Source organism: Pocillopora verrucosa, chromosome 7 (assembly GCF_036669915.1).
Source record: "Pocillopora verrucosa isolate sample1 chromosome 7, ASM3666991v2, whole genome shotgun sequence".
Taxonomy (NCBI): domain Eukaryota; kingdom Metazoa; phylum Cnidaria; class Anthozoa; order Scleractinia; family Pocilloporidae; genus Pocillopora; species Pocillopora verrucosa.
This window is the reverse complement of record NC_089318.1, coordinates 12,450,847-12,466,957: the sequence shown is the minus strand read 5'-3', so window position 1 is coordinate 12,466,957 and position 16,111 is coordinate 12,450,847. Positions and strand designations below refer to the sequence as shown.

The following is a 16,111-nucleotide window of genomic DNA, read 5'->3' as shown; positions in this document are numbered from 1 at the left end:
CTGCTGTGGGTTTGTTTCCTTGTCATCCATTTAGAATCCTCTCTAAATGAATATTTTAAAGTTAGCCTTTCATTATACGAGGTTGTAAATACAAAGGATATTTAAGACGCTAGAGAATTCCACGGACTGTCCATGATGTTGTATCATCATCATCACCATATTGCATATTATCACCGTCAGAATCGCGATCTCGAACTTGTCTCCTGTGACTACGTCGTAAAGGAAGGCACGAAATCGATCCTGTTGAGGGATTGATCACAATCAAGAAGTGTCTAGTGACTTAAGTTTGCATAAAGACTAAGACCAAGTTGATATTTAACACTTTCATATTTACCTTTGGTCTTAATCCTTTCGTTGGGGGCTTTTTCTTAGCTGCTTCTTTCAGGAAGTTGACCCATTTTCTTTGAGTCTCTGTCAGGAACATTCCCATGCTGCTAATTTCTTCATACTGTAAATTTCAAAGGTTAATAAGTTCGCTCCATAATAATAATAATAATAATAATAATATTTAACGAGGGAGCCCAACTCGCCATAGCAGTTTTCATTGGGGCACTCGTTAACTAATTAATTCAATTAATTACTTTAATTGATAAAATAATAATAGTAATGATAATAATAACAATAAAAATAACTAAATGAAATAAAATAAAATGTGTTTATAAATAAATTGAAAATTAATCAAAATCTTTTAAAAACGTTTTCAGCTTGGATTTAAAAATAGACAAGAGCAGTTGAAAGACTGTTCCAGTCTTTCGCAGCTTGATAGATAAATGTTTGTTTAACCCAGTTACTTCGAGGAAGGGGTAAACAAAGATCATTGGAACGTCGTGTGTTATATGAATGGACAGTTTGATTTTGATAAAATTATAGTTAAAATCAGTTTCCCCAATCAGGCTTTTGCGGATTTCAATGTGGTGATGAAAAAACCTTCTTTGCGGAGAGTGACTTGAGATCTAAACTCCTCAGTGCTTTGGTTGACGAGTTCGGGGTGGGTGCCCCGGCAGAACTTTAGCAGCTTTGCAAGTTCACTCAACCACTTTGAGTTTTTCCCCTCAGGTACATCATGTTCTAGAGTCTTTTGACTCTTCAAATTCACCTTACGATAAAAACTATTTAAATTCACGCTTTATTCAGATGTGAGGTAATGTAAGGTCAGTTATATTATCACATGACCCGTACGACCCCGCCCACGCAATCCCATACAAAACCATAACTAGGGCTGCATGTATAGGGCCGGACGGGTTAACGTGAGCCGGTCCGGAAAAAGGCCGTCAGGCCCTGCACTCGCAATGCTTTGTTGCAAAATCTTAAAGGACTGACCCTCCTACATAGTCAATAAGTACATAATTTTTTTTTTGTGGTAAGAGGTTTACGAAAGGAAGCTTTCTTATTCATATTGTTTAGGTTAGATAATTAAGAGCACTTGTCTGTAAAAATCAGACAAATTCTAAATTTCGCGGCAATGGTGAAAAATTCAATTTCTTTCTTATTTTAATATTAGATAGGCTAGACTATAACTAAAATCATTGGATACTTTTTTTGGCAAAATATCTTTTCATTTCAGAGAAAATACAAATAACAAAATTCCGTTGAAATCGTCATTTTTAGAAGCAAATTATTGCACAAGTTTGAGGGCTTTATTGGAAAGAAAAACACCCCTAATAAGTACGACAGGCACAGAGAGCCAAAAAAACAAGAATAATTCCCTGCAATAAATAAATGTATTTTACTATTTGTCACCAGACAACGACGACACTATTATAAAAATGTTTACAAAATAAAATATTTTGTAGGTTCCAAGAGTTCAATTCCTTTGTCACCGGTATTGCGTGACAAGCCAAATACTCGAAGGGCGTACATGTTTGTAGTCAACTCAGTTTAGCATTGAATTATACTGTCAGATGTAATCTTTTAGTGCATTGTAAACTGAGCAATACTCGCAGTCAACTGAACCGTTGAATAAGACGCCACAGTGAAGAAAGGTATCGAACGTTTCACAACAAGATGGTGTTCGACAAGGTTGGTGGTTTCATCGGACGTTATCATTTATACAGACCTGAATACGACGAACGACAAGAGAATCACACTAAAATGGTCTCTGGATTGGTCTTCTGCGACAAATGAGGTTAGAGCATTTGGAAATATCTTTCTATGTACATTTTTCGGCCTCATATGGGTTGAAACATATTAAAATATGTGTGACTCGCAACTGGAATGTTGACCGCAAAAGGTCAAATAACTGCATTTTAACGGACTTTAAAAAGCTTTTGTATCGCTCTCAAACATTTGCCCGAACAAATTTTTACAGTTATGTTGAGAACATCTTTTCGAAATTCAACCACCAAAAGCTTAATCCATTTGAAGGTTTAGCACATGGTGAAAATTAATTTTATTCGCGAAGTATTTTTACTGAAGAGAAATGCATGCTTTCGAAATTAAATTATTTTAAGCGCAAAGAAGAGCGCAATGTTTACAAAAATCATTTTGTGAGGTCTTATGAGAGCGAAAAAGAAGATTATAGTGTTTAAAAGACGAGATAGTGATTCGTTTTTGCACGCGAAGCCCTCAAACTCGTGCAATAATTTGCTGCTAAAAATGGCGATTTTAACGGAATTTCTTTATTCGTATTTTTCTCTGAAATAAAAGGATATTTTGCCAAAAAAAGTATCCAGTGATTTTAGCTGTAGCCTAGCCTATCTAACATTAAAATAAGAAAGAAATCGAATTTTCCACCCTTGCCGCGATATGTTTGATTTCTACAGAGAAGCGCTCTTAAATAGGTGCCTTTGAATAATGTCAGGAACCCTGCGCTTCCAAGAAATTTTATTCTCGTTTAAAACGTGAAGTGAGCCTAAAGTACTTAAATTCAGGGATTCGATTTCGGAAACGCCGTGATGTCCAACACAAAACAGGTTCCCATTTGGATCTCCCAAGATCAAGGCTTCCAGCGAAACCAAGCCATATCGATCAGGGCCCAGTTGCTCGATAACTCTATCCAAGGGATAAATCGCTATCCAGCGGATTTTTGTTAATAAAACGTACTGCACTATTCAACGGATAGAGATTTATTTAGTGGATAGCGTTATCCACCCTTCGAACGACTGAGGCCAGGTCTTTTAACGCCCCAGGAGTTTTTTGTTTTCCCTTAATTGGAACATTAACAGCAACATTCGTGCACACATACCTTCTTCTTCAAGGAATTAAAGTTGTCGATAACAACGCCAACGAACAAATTGAGCACAAAAAATGACCCAAGGATAATAAACGCAACGAAATATATATACGCAATCATATTGCTATTCATCTGGGGCTGCTTATCAACCTGTGAAGAAGCAATGTAAACGAAAATGAGTTATATTATGGTTCGAGGCCACCTATTCTCATTCTGTTTTCTCAATTGCAAACTATGTTAATTTTCTGCATCCCTCTTGTTTCCTTTTCACTTTTCCGTACCTGTATATTGTTAACAATCATCTACCCAACTAGAGGTAAATAGCCACCACCATTCAATGACAAATAGTGGAATAATTGTTTCAAAATACACCGCACTGAAACCAAAATTAGTTTATTTCTGTCTATAATGAGAAATAGTCTGAAATGAAACTCTTGACGCACGATTTTGTCTCTTCGGCTGTTTGAGGGTCACTTGGTTTTGCTGATCATTTGCGAACTCGCGAATTAGTGCGCGCATAAAGCACTAATAACCTGGGTGGTATATATTACTGATTTTTTTTAAGTACTTTTAGTCAGAGTTCCACTAATTTTCGTTGACGAAAACTTTGATCGAACCAAGCAACAACCTCCTTTTTCACTTTTACTCAAAGGAAAGACCAAAAAGGAAATTCATCCTACAATAAAAACAGTCTTCAAGTACATGGGTTGTAAGAATGAAGAAATATTCTCAGAGATATTGTTTAATTGAACAGCAATTGTCAAGGGCAAAATTATGATAAATGTGTGGAGGGCAGTGCAAGGAACTGATGTCTAGATTCTGAGGATGAAGCGTAAAAATTTAGTATGTTAATTTGTAGATTAATAATGGTAATAAAAAGGACTGTAGTCCAATTCGGTCTGTAATCACACGAGTGATTAACAAAATCAGACGAGCGCGAAGCGGAGTCTGATTTGTTAATCACGATTATGATTACAGACCGAATTAGACGACAAGAAGACCTGTTACCAATTTACCTAACCATTACTATCTCTGAGAAAAAAATTTAAAACAAAGTGGAGACAATATCTAAAGTTAAAAATTCCTCTATTTTGGAAATTCTCCAGTTTTTCTTTGGATAGGTGGTTGTTGCTATGGTTATTGTGATCAATTCTATGACTGGTGGATTTAACTGAGTGGAATTAGTGCGATTGGCTGCTTCAACTTTCCGATTACAGGAGTCCGATAACAGCCAACTGTCCGATTACACTGTCCGATTACAAACATGCAAAATAATTAGTGAAAAGTAAAGCAGTTAGTGCACCAGTCGCATTTGAGGAAATTGCAATGGTTATGATACAGAAAATTAGAAGATAATCGCTTCACTAAGGTTATCTTTTTGGTTGTTGAAGTAAGAGTAAGAGATCAAATGTCGAAACAAAAACATCAAAACTGAGTCTATCTATTGAGTCACACAATGACAGTTGATACATAACAATTATCACAAGAACTTCAAATTCAATTTAAAATTTTTCATAATTTTTAAAAAAAAGTAGGTTGTCAATCAAACATGATGTATTACCTCAGTAGAGTCGACTGCGCTGTGCATGACCTCAATCCAGCCTTCAAACGTTGCCTAAATCACAGCACAAGACGAGAAAAATTGTCAGTGATGTATGTTTGGAGATTTGCTTAACACCCCTCTTCTGTTTTAGATAAAGAAGATCTCGTAAATGTGAAAAATAATAATTTATAGCTTCAATCTGCATAAATAATATCATCTTACAATTGAGTTTTTCTGAATTTGCGTTGTGTTTCCTGCTCTTGTACAATAGAAGCACAATTCGACTAACCAACTGACATACGTTTTTAACCACTAGAAAATCCAAAAAGGGATGTTTTCTAAAATTTCCATTACACCCGATTGAGTTTGGCGACATACCACAAGAAAAAGTGCAAGGAAACCATTGAAAACGTTATCAAAATTGGCCTCGGCATTCCTCCAAGTATATTTCTCCGGAAAGCGGAGACATTCTGTTTTGTTTGGAACAACGTCAGCTGAAACTCTTTCACCAACTTGATCGACGCATTCTTGGAACTTTCCGGAGAACAGTTGGACACCAAGGATACTGAATATTAACCAGAAAAGGAGCGATACCACCAGAACGTTGCCGATACCTGGAATGGCCGCAAATAATGCGTTGATGACAACCTGAGTGCATTAAAAGGAATCGTGAATGGGTAAATTGCCGAATGCAAGCAAAAGTGAAAGGAAAACATTGGAAATGGCTGTCTAAATGAACCTTTCCGTGATGAGTTAAGACATCAAAAGCATGATCGAAGAAGCTTTCTGTAATAAACCAGGCTACTTGAACGTCAAAACATACCGCAATTTCTCATTCATGTTCACGGTTGGAGATTTTAGGCTAACATCTTTATTTCATAAGTTGCTTTTCGAAATAAGTTCACGATTGATTACGATGCAGTTCCACAAACTTATTATTTCAGGCGTCATTTTCTCCTCTTAATGGCGTCCAGGCCTTCTATCCTAGAGTTTGCAAACTTACTTTTGAAAATTCAGAGTACTCAGTTTACGTACCTTCATCCCTTCCATGCGAGATATGGCCCTGAGAGGTCGTAATGCTCGTAGCGTGCGAAGGGATCGGAAGACTGATAACTGTTTGTTCTCAGACAGACAAGCAAGCGAGATCTGCAGAAAAGTCAACGTTAGTGATGAGTTAGTTCTTATAGCTTGTTAGTAAGTCAGGAGAACCACAACGACTGGAATAATGGCATAGTTGCGTTAAGGAACACTTTGATTTGAGCGAAACGACTTTAAAGATAAAAGGTGCTTTATGGTTGTCCTCTATATCATCCAAATAAGCCCTTTTACTCCTCACTGTTTGAAATGTGTCTCTTACAATCAATGTCGACTTGGTCAGCTCTTGAGTTCTCATTGGCTTCTCGTGTGTGTGATCTTTACCACTCACCTAAGTTTATGATTTTTAAGTTATAGTAAACGCGTTCTTTCATGTCAATAGTTTAACTTACTGCGACGATAAATGCATCTAAACAATTCCATACTGAAGAGAAATACTTGACGACACCGAGACCAAAAATCTTAAGAAGGAACTCCATAGAAAAGACAGCTGCGAAGAAGTAGTTCAGAATATCTAACGCCTTTGCTAGGAGTGGCCTTTCCGGAAGGTGTATGTCCTCAAAAATCTAACGAAAGACAAAGTAGTTGATCTTTCAAGACAACTTCTAATGTCTTTTCCCGTTTTCCTGTTGTTATCTTGTAGGAGTTATAGGTCTACAATAACTAGTATCTAGTTAAGTTACATAAAATTATTGAGTATGCATGTGATCTATTGATGAGGATTGAATTCTGCTTTTTAGATCGTAGGTGCTGAAAGGATAAGGCTCTCTTAGTCTTTGCTCTCTCTCAAGATTCCTGACAGATGACAAATTTACTGCGAAAATCAGTCGCAGCATTTTGATTTAACACGGGAATTCCTCTCAAGATAAGAAATTTTACTAAAATCTTAGTCTGCAAATAAATATGACTCGCTCTATCAAATTAAAATTTAATGCTCAGATTACGCTTGTGTTTTTTCTTACCAGCACAAAACTACTAAACATGACGGTAAAAAGAATGAACCATTCAAAGTACTTGTGCTCCACCAGACACCTGATACTACACCGGAACTTCAGCCACCTAAAATGCAAGCGCGACGACATAGAGAACATACAACATTCAGGCAGACAGTCATCCACTTCCACAATGTACTTCTTAGGTATCCTTTTTGACGATTGATCCTCACAGGTAATTACTTGCGCCCCACCTGAAATTATTAATATTCTAAGTGTCACACGTAATAACTTGGAATCCTCATTTTTCTTAAACTGTAAAATCCTGCGAAATAATAATGTCGAGCTATTTCAATACACAGACCAAAGCCTTCCAACAGACCATAAACCAAGCGTCGTAATCTTGAAAAAATCTCCTACGAAAGTTTCGTTATTAAAAAGTGCTTTATGAAAATTCAGTATGGGGGAAATTAAAAGCTCCATTTAAGATTGACTGTAATTGCTTACTGCTATACTAGAACTTCTAAGTTACTTGCCTGTAATTCCTTCCTCGTATTTACTTGTCTGGCTTCTCCGCGTTGTCACGTTGCTTTCCAATAGCTGCACCTCGTACAGTTTGTATCTCTCTTTAAAAGTGGCCACAAACAACCGCGTCTTTTTAGTCTTGGTCAGTCTCTTCAAGATGCGTCTCAGCCTGGAGTTTTGTTCCTCGTCATCATCAGAGGTGCTCTCCTCTTCTTCAGAGTCAAATGCACTCAATAAGAGAGCAATGAAAAGATTGAGAACCTAAAGGGAACGTGACAGGACATGGTTTGGTCACCACAGGAAATAAAAAAGTACGGAGACCTAACTAGATCCAATCTTTTGTGTTCCAGCCACGGGAATCAATAGTAAACTAAGCCCCATTTATCTAAAAGAAAGATGAAAATGTGGCAATCCACCCGTTAGCAGCAGTAAATACAGAAGAAAGCTTGAGCAAAGGACCCCAATAATCTCTGGCCTCACTGTTTGCGTTTTGCTCGACATGTGTTTCCCTATTTATTACAACTATTTTGTGATCACTTGTGATCCTTTCATTCTAATTGGCTCTCACCTTTGACATTTATTCAAAATCACACCGTTTTCAGCTTTAAATCATTTTTCCCAGCTAGTAAGACAGCTTTACTAAAACACAACAGCCAGCCACAACAGCCAATTCCAAAGCTTGTTAAAAGAAATCAGTCAATTGCAGGAAAATGAGAGACAACTTTTGCGACTTTTTTAAACCAGCTCAATATAATGGATTAATAAAATACTTGTACAAAATAGATGTAATAAAGTGATAATTGAACTTCGAGTTGTGCAACTTTGGTCTGAAATCATACCTTTGATTTCAAATCAAGCTCGCACCACTCGCTCGATTCTTAAAGGTGTTGTTATGCAAACCTTGGACAAATATTTTATCGGCAGTTAATATAAAAATAATGTAATTGTAGGCCATAAATACTCACAATGAAGTTACCGATGACAAATGCCGGCAAGAAGACCAGAAGGGCCAATGGACTAGTGGCTCTCATGCAGTCCCAAAGAGGCTCAATCCACTCCCCACACAGCACTCTGAACACCATCATGAAGGCGTGCCAAAAATCATTGAAGTTCCAGCGCGGTATTCCATAATTGCCAAACTTGTCTTCCGTGTATGCGTCACCAAATACTCTCATTCCTACTACAGCAAATATGTAGATGATGACACCAAGAATGAGAGTTATGTTCCCAACAGGTCCCACGCTCTTGGTTATGGCAGAGACAAGTTTGTTCATTGTCTTCCATGACTGTGCAAGATTTAGAACTCGGAACTAGAAATATTGAATGAAAGATGATTGATATCGCTACGTTTGGTTAAAATCGACGTAAAAATTTAAACGCGAAGGCTCTGTACGGTTATAAAAAAAATCTGATCGTTCCAAATTCTCGAACGCAGGAATCATTAGGTAGCTTTAATTTAAAGCCGAGACAAACCTTAATAGCTAATTTTCTCTACTCATAACTTTTTGATGATTTGAAGACCTTTACCTGTAATCTGTTTATTAAAAAAAATATTAGTATTGTCTACTTGAATAGTGTATTTTGATCGCCCGGGTGAGTGTAGTCCTGAGAAGGACTGCCGTCGGTGGTGGTGACTGATGTTTAGACAACCTAAGTGGAAATCATCATCAGAGTCAAGTGAATAGTTGTTGCCAGTCGAATTTTCTAAGTCCGGTTCGTATAAACCTTTTTTGGTAAGTTTTGCCGTGATGTTATTGGCTGTAAGACTCAAGTGGCGTGGATCGGTCGTGATTGGTAGGTCTCGATCCGTCGGTGAAGTTAGGTCGTTCTATTTGGATCAAACCACGCTATTATATGTTACCTCCGGGTTCAACCATTTACCGTAATTATAAATATTGCTAAAATGTTGCGTCAGTCTGGTTTGTTATTTACAAGGTATGTCTGTAAACTTTTAGAGGAAACTTCAATTTGTTTTTTTTTCTCAGTGGCAACGTACCAGTCTTAGGCTTCGAAAGATACTAAAGCTTCCACCAGACTCCGTAAGATACCCAGCAACACTAGCAATCACTATGACGGCGTCAAATATGTTCCACCGGCTCTTCACGTAGGTCAGCGGGCCAAAGGCGACAAGCTTCCATATCATCTCCACTACAAATATTATCGTGAAGACCTGTAAAAAAAGTTTAAGGTGACAAAAAAGAGATGAGAGAATCTGAGAAGCAGTTCCTTGAAGTCTATTCAAGCAAGCCAGATTTTTTGTCTCACGTCCTAAAATCCCGGTAGAAACATGGTGATATCGGAGCTGTTGCTCATTAATAAGAGTCCATGAAAATAAAGCGCTCAAAGACCCTGTTTGACATCGTCAATTGACAAAAACGATATCGAATGCACAACATATGCACCCCCTAAATCGATCATTGCACGTTTCAAATATCTCCACATACTTGAGTTTTTTTCATTTGTGTGCTAATTTAGAGAAAAAAGGTGATCTATGCTAGGTATATATCAAACTGGACATAGGCTACAGGCTGGAAATTTCACATGCTTTCTTTGGCAGAGGCAAACATGAAATATTAATCTAAACAGCAATTACAAAGGTTTTCCTACCATGTTGCACAGGTCCAAGACATTTTCGAATGACTTTTCAATTCCGTAATGATAAAGAGCAAGTACAATGGTATTCAACAAGATTATTCCTATAATGACAACGTCAAAAGTGGCACACTCAGCGGCAGCACGCATTCTCTTTCTCATGGGCTTGAAAAAGGGAAACTTGCTAAACAAATTATCACAGTTTGTCTTCACATGTTGGAAGAATTTCATCAATGTTTTCGCTAAGCTTAGCCGTTTTCTCGCATCTCCTCGATGAACCTCTGGAACTTCTGTCACGATACAAGCGGCCTGAGTTAATTCTGCTATAGCTTTCGTGGTCTTTCTCAATTTCTTCAGTGGCTTAAGAAACTTAACGGAATCAGGATCGGCAATGTAGGACGAGGCAGTCTTCTTTAGAAGCTCCTTGCGCCTTTCCTATCAAAAGAAATGGAAGGTCCTACCTAGATTATCGTTTCAAGTCGTTTTAAAGATAGCTTCTTAAGGGAGCTCCATGGAAATTATCAAGTCATTGGAAAAGCAGAGAATTCTTCATTTCCTGTCTTCGCCATACGACACTTTCATTACAACAATAAATGCTGCAGGGGTTCGGTCGGAAGAATGTGCGGGGACTTTTACCTCAGAGTAACAAGTACTTCTATGAGGGTTATGAATGGCAGTCTGTGAGTTTGCCTCCAAGACCAATGACTTCTAAAGAATGTACGATGAAATTATAGTTTTTAAGCTGAAACGTTTCCTGTGATGAAATGAACATAAACCGATAATGATAATACATTTTCATTTAGGATATATCTTTTTTTGTCATCAGCTTCCATCCCCTGCCTATTTTTGACCACTGATATTGAGAATAAGAATATTTTTCATTTTTGCCTGCAGTTGTTCTTACCTCGTGTTGAAGAGATTGCAGCTCTTTCTCGTAAGAGAGATAAACTACAGCTAAGACAAGATTGAGGAGATAGAACGAGCAGAAGAAAATTGTGATCACAAAGTAGAAGACATACCAGATACCCACGGCTCTTACAACCTGTCGTTAACGGACAGAAATATGAATTACGTAAACGCAAAGTAACTGTAATGCATTCAATTGTATTATGCGCTTCTAAACATAGTTTTCATGTCAAAATGTTCCTAGGAGAGCATTCTTCAGAGCACACGCGATAAAAAGACAGAAATTAATGATGACTTTAGTTTACCAAAAGGTTATAATTATAAATCAGTCAAATCAAAAATTTACTTCTCTTTCCTGATATTGGTATTAGCAATTCCAAATTCAGGATTACCTTGTTGTAAAGGTTTTCCCAGTAATCCATTGTGAGGATCTGGAACGCCATTAATAATGCCCAGCCAATGTGATCGAAGCCAGTAAAACCATAATCAGGGTTGGGTCCAGCGTCCGCCATACAAGTGTAATTAACAGGACAAGAACTGAAAACGATTAATTCATGCGCTCATCTCATTTCAGAATACACATCAGTCGCCCCGTGTTTTCTCTTCTTATATATTTGTATTTATTTGTTGTAGTTGTGGTTATTAAGTTGTGTTCACTTTTTCTTTCCTTTTTTCTCACATAGTTTTGGTTTGAAAATGAATTAAATACACCCAAGAAAGGATAATTTTTATCCTCTCCTTAACACCTGAAACAAGTCAAAAGACAGGACCAAATATTGAAATCTTTACTTTATCAAAAGTAATGTTTCTGTATTGAATAAATGCAAGAATTATCTCGCGGTGCGGGTGTAGAGATGGCGAGTTGGTGGTGTACTATGTTTGGTAAAACAGCTGAGCTTGCATAGTATTACCACTAATATAAAAGGCAAAAATAACTGTCGCATTTGCAGTCCCCACCCTACTTACCCTGCCCAAGAGGAGTTTCCGCAAACAACAGGTTCACCATTTCGCATTAGCCAGGTACCTGCAAAGAACCGATAATTAAGCGTCTTCACTATCAATTCAGCCTTATTCGACCACTACCGGCGTGACTAGGACGGGTGAACATATAAACAACGGAGTTGATCAATGAAGGTTTTAAAATGTACGCAAAAATTATGTCTTCATTTTCAAGTAACATGCAACCATTTCCCTTTGACCCTCAAAATTGCATAATTACAAAGTGAATTGGTTTTACTAATTGCGCTGGGGGAGAGATTCAGCTGCTAAGTCAGGTTGATCTTACAGGGGTCTTTATCATTTCTTACTTTCATTTTGAATATATCCTCCTATGTCTTCTGTAAAGTTCTCCGGAGGGTCAAGAACACATTTATTCCTCAATTCTCCAACAAACAGCTGCAGACCGATTAGCGCCATGACAGCGAGAAAGAACAGAAACAGAACCAGAACGTCACTCAAAAGCTTCAACGAACGGAGTAAGGTGTTCACCATCGCTCGGAGACCTGTAGTAATTAAGTTTATAATTCTTAAATGATTGAACTACATGAATCAACCTTTAGTATGGGATAATGGCCACAACCCATAACGGTGCTTTTACTTACAGGCTTAAGTGTCACAATAACGAGTGTTGAGAAAACTGTCAACTTCGATCCGGTGATACAGTCAGATTCTAAAAGAATAGCGCAACTTTGACAAAAGCGAATGGCTACTGCACCCACCTGACACAACTGATATTGTCCTTAAAGCCCGCAGGACACGGACTGTTCGTATTGCCGTGAAGTTTGCGATATTTGGAGCCATCGTGATGTATCTGAAGCCGAAATTGTAGGGAGAAATGAAAATATGCATAAAAGAAGGGTCCAGGGAATGACTGCTCTTCAGATATGCATTTGAAACTCAGCTGGTACATTTGAAGAGGCGCGGATGAATATGACACTCTTATGTTGAAATACAATGATCTCAAAGAAAATTTGACGTGTTGATGCACTAGTTATGACTATTGCTTTGCTAGTTGTGAATTAAACTGATGTATATTATTCTGCTTGTTCCCACCGAACGCAGACCTTCTTAAAATCTGAAATCAAGAGCCAGTGGGGCTGCAAGTTTATGTGAACGATCCACAGTAATCCGTGTATTGTCATGAAAGAGTTACCTACAATTATATAATATAATTTTTGGAAGGGTACTCACCTCTCTCCTTTCTACAACGACACGTGTGTAACAGCTAAACTCACCCTAAAACAACTACTATGAAATCAAGCCAGTTCCAAGGATCTCTAAGGTAGGCGTACGTGTGAAGTATAAGTCCACGTGATATGATCTTCAATAGCATTTCGAGAGTGTATATTGCAGTGAACACGTACCTAAAATCGACATTCCAAAAGACTCTGTCAAGTTGAATCAAAGCTATCGCAAAGATAATGAAACGGGTGGAAGAGATGTTATGATGAAAAAAAGGGCTATCCGAAACAAAATAATGGACATCAACCATTATTTTTTTGCTCTAATGTAATATCGAAGATACATTAAAAGTTGGAGGATTATCTTCTTTTGGTAACCCATATAGCTTAATCCTTTCATACAGTCGAAGCTCTGGGGAGAGGCTTGACTATGAGCAGACTCGCAAATTCTAAATGGGAACGAAGGCCAATATAAATTAGAAACACATTTGCAGCCTAACTGGGTTCACCTTTCAGATGTTTTTAAACCCAACTGGCTCTAATAACTGGCGATAAAAATGATTACTTACTCAGCTTCCTCAGGAGGGTCTTTTAGCGCAAGGAACACGCAATTTACCAAAATCACTAGAATGATAATCACTTCAAAATATCTTGCATGAAGTAATCAAGAAAAAACCACAGATCCTATATAATATCTTGGATACAAGCATTTTCGAATGACATACAAACAGAAGAGGTACTTTAAAGCGTATCCGTCACCATCTCATTAAAATCATTATTTTTCTCCAATGGAGTTATAGCTCATGCACGGTAGTATCCCAAAGGAAGCCTGAAGCTCCGTTTAACTCGCTGAATATGCATGCAAAGGATACTGATTGGTAACCACACTTATAGTCCACCTTCTAAGAGGGTGTAAAGGTCCAAAGAGCCACAAAGATCGCGCTCTGTTGAACCTGAACATGTGATGCCCAATCGATGTTGTACCATACTGACGTAACACAAGAAAGGTATCATCAGCCGGAACCTGTATGAGATAAAATAAACTCTTCTGTCTCTTCTGTATGATTTCTCACACCATGTTAAGTCATGAATTAACAATAGCTGTACATACATTCTTTCCAGTGGCATCGTAGTCCTCTAAAGGCATGTTTAAGAAATGACCTGGATCAATTGGGGCCGACGGCATGGATTCTTCAGAACCATCCCCTTTTTCTAACTCCGAGGTCTGAGGGTCTGCTTCGTTGGTGGCCAAAGCCTGTACCTGTGCGAGATCTCCCAAGCTAGCGAAGGTCACAACCTTCTTTCGTCTTCGTGGGCTAACTTTTAGTATTTCATCGGGATTAGCTACATCAAGAGCAGATTTCTGTTCGTCCTCTTCATCCCGTGTCATCTTGTTGGACTGCGGGGCACCAACTAAAGGCATCAGACCAGTGCCTGGATAGAAGAGTTAAAGAAGGATGAGCGACGAAGGTGAAAAATTATTGGATGTTAAGGTTTAGTAAATTTAAATTTTAGATTTCCAGGTATGTACGGCAGTATGGCTTTCTGTCTACTTATTGATGTATTGTGTCACTAAATCGACTCATATACTGCATTAACATTTATAGTCAATAGCTTACGGAAATAGCATTCATGAATAAGCTTTCTGCCAACATGTTTTTATTAAATGATTTTTGAGAGCCTCGATCAATTATTTGTTGTTCCGAAATTTATTTTTAAGAGACCGAGGAACGGGTGGCAAGTTCGGAAATCCAACAATGTATTTCATTGTCTGGGAAACTTTCGAGGAGAATGGATCTAATTTTTCTTGTTTTTGGTTTTTTTTTTTTTACAGCAAGGTCACTTTATTTTAATTATTCAAATTTAAGCATGATCATCCTCCTCTCCATGGGCATAACTACAAAAGATTATTTTTATTGGTAACTGAATTGCTTGATCGATGGCAAATTATGATTTTTTTTTAAATCAGAGTGAAGATTTGTCTGTTGAGTTTCCAGTACCTATTGATGCGATCGATTCGTCGCATTCGTCCTCTTGAGAATTCCTGTTTTCTTTTTTTGTGACAGCCTCCCATTAATAATCCAGAATTTGAATCTTGTTCATAGATTTAAGACAATGATGAGACGCGTTTCCCATATCTCTAGTCAAAACAGAATTCAAAAGAATATTCTAAGAATTCCGGAAACTTAACCAGAAGAGGTCAATGCTCAAATTATAAATTTCAATTCCTTTATTATAGTAGGTAACCTGGAGAGAGTTGAGCTACATTATTAAGCAAACGTGATAGGAGATCAAGAAATATTCAAAAATTATCATGGAGTTCAAATTTCGTCACTTTAAAAATCTGGTGTAAAAACTGTACCGTTATATTTTTGATGAAAATGGTGGGATTTTCTGTTTAAAATTGGCTCTTGAATCACATCACTGATAGGAAAGATTTCATAAAGTTATAAACAAAGAGTATTGTTGTACTTCGAAACACGATACTTCGCAAAGGAAGAAAACTTTAGCGATTCTGCAACTTCAATGGTGGAGGTGGTCAGTGAAGGTCAGGAAATCAAGGTAAATTGGGTAAAGTTTTGTCACCGTGTTCGAAAATTTGAATATGCGAGTATGACGACACATTGATGTAGGCACAATTTCTTTTATCGAGAGTTAAATCGCGGCAGTTTAGCGGTTGATTGACGCATGTTTTGTATGGAGTATAAAGCCTGCATTTTTAAAAAATAAGATGCTCCTTGGAGAACAACCGCTAAGGATAAATGGAAACTTTGATAGATGTAGCAATTTCATTTGCTATTTCTAAAGGAAATCAGAACATCGGCGAAATTAAAACTGTTGTTGAAATGCTTTGCAGACGCACAAATTATTATTCAAGATCTTGTATAATTGCTGGTCTTTGTTTTGAAATCTTTCAAGACTGTAGGAAATAAGAATGTATCATTTTACAAATGACTGTTTTGAAATCAAAACTGATGTACGGCCGTGTTCATTACATGAATCAATTGACCAAAGCAGCAGAAGCGTGCAATAAATCAGTTTATTTCGGTTGATCTCAAAAATGTTCATGGCATTTTCCAAAGCAACTTCCCGAAAAAAAGGTAATGTTCAATGTTTGAGTGTTAGACAAACATTTAGAAGAGGTTTAAAGCATTTAAGGAAAAAT

General features: G+C 37.5%; 2 protein-coding genes across 8 annotated transcripts in view; one reads left to right on the top strand and one right to left on the bottom strand.

The window, feature by feature from the left end:
* LOC131775813 (sodium channel protein 1 brain) overlaps window positions 1-16,111 on the bottom strand; it is a 29,890-nt gene that overhangs the window by 3,586 nt on the left and 10,193 nt on the right. For 5 of the 7 annotated variants that reach the window (XM_066169375.1, XM_059091939.2, XM_059091940.2 and 2 more), the window contains exons 2-22: window positions 14,057-14,379; window positions 13,818-13,969; window positions 13,515-13,595; window positions 13,000-13,128; window positions 12,484-12,575; window positions 12,073-12,267; window positions 11,732-11,789; window positions 11,158-11,302; window positions 10,764-10,901; window positions 9,875-10,294; window positions 9,264-9,437; window positions 8,233-8,577; window positions 7,279-7,528; window positions 6,773-6,996; window positions 6,203-6,376; window positions 5,751-5,861; window positions 5,094-5,363; window positions 4,734-4,787; window positions 3,185-3,322; window positions 335-448; window positions 104-240 (exon numbers count right to left, since the gene is read on the bottom strand). In XM_066169375.1, the coding sequence (XP_066025472.1) occupies window positions 104-240; window positions 335-448; window positions 3,185-3,322; window positions 4,734-4,787; window positions 5,094-5,363; window positions 5,751-5,861; window positions 6,203-6,376; window positions 6,773-6,996; window positions 7,279-7,528; window positions 8,233-8,577; window positions 9,264-9,437; window positions 9,875-10,294; window positions 10,764-10,901; window positions 11,158-11,302; window positions 11,732-11,789; window positions 12,073-12,267; window positions 12,484-12,575; window positions 13,000-13,128; window positions 13,515-13,595; window positions 13,818-13,969; window positions 14,057-14,368 (3,713 nt within the window). In that variant the 5' untranslated portion in view covers window positions 14,369-14,379. Of the gene's footprint in view, window positions 1-103; window positions 241-334; window positions 449-3,184; window positions 3,323-4,733; window positions 4,788-5,093; window positions 5,364-5,750; window positions 5,862-6,202; window positions 6,377-6,772; window positions 6,997-7,278; window positions 7,529-8,232; window positions 8,578-9,263; window positions 9,438-9,874; window positions 10,295-10,763; window positions 10,902-11,157; window positions 11,303-11,731; window positions 11,790-12,072; window positions 12,268-12,483; window positions 12,576-12,999; window positions 13,129-13,514; window positions 13,596-13,817; window positions 13,970-14,056; window positions 14,380-14,945; window positions 15,086-16,111 lie in introns of all 7 variants that reach the window. The other 2 variants (XM_066169374.1, XM_066169376.1) reach the window with 2 other exon arrangements.
* Window positions 15,406-16,111, top strand: part of LOC131775811 (sodium channel protein 1 brain) — a 31,174-nt gene continuing 30,468 nt past the window's right edge. The window contains exon 1 of the mRNA XM_059091937.2: window positions 15,406-15,507. The gene's annotated coding sequence lies outside the window, so the exon portion shown is untranslated. The remainder of the gene's footprint in view (window positions 15,508-16,111) is intronic.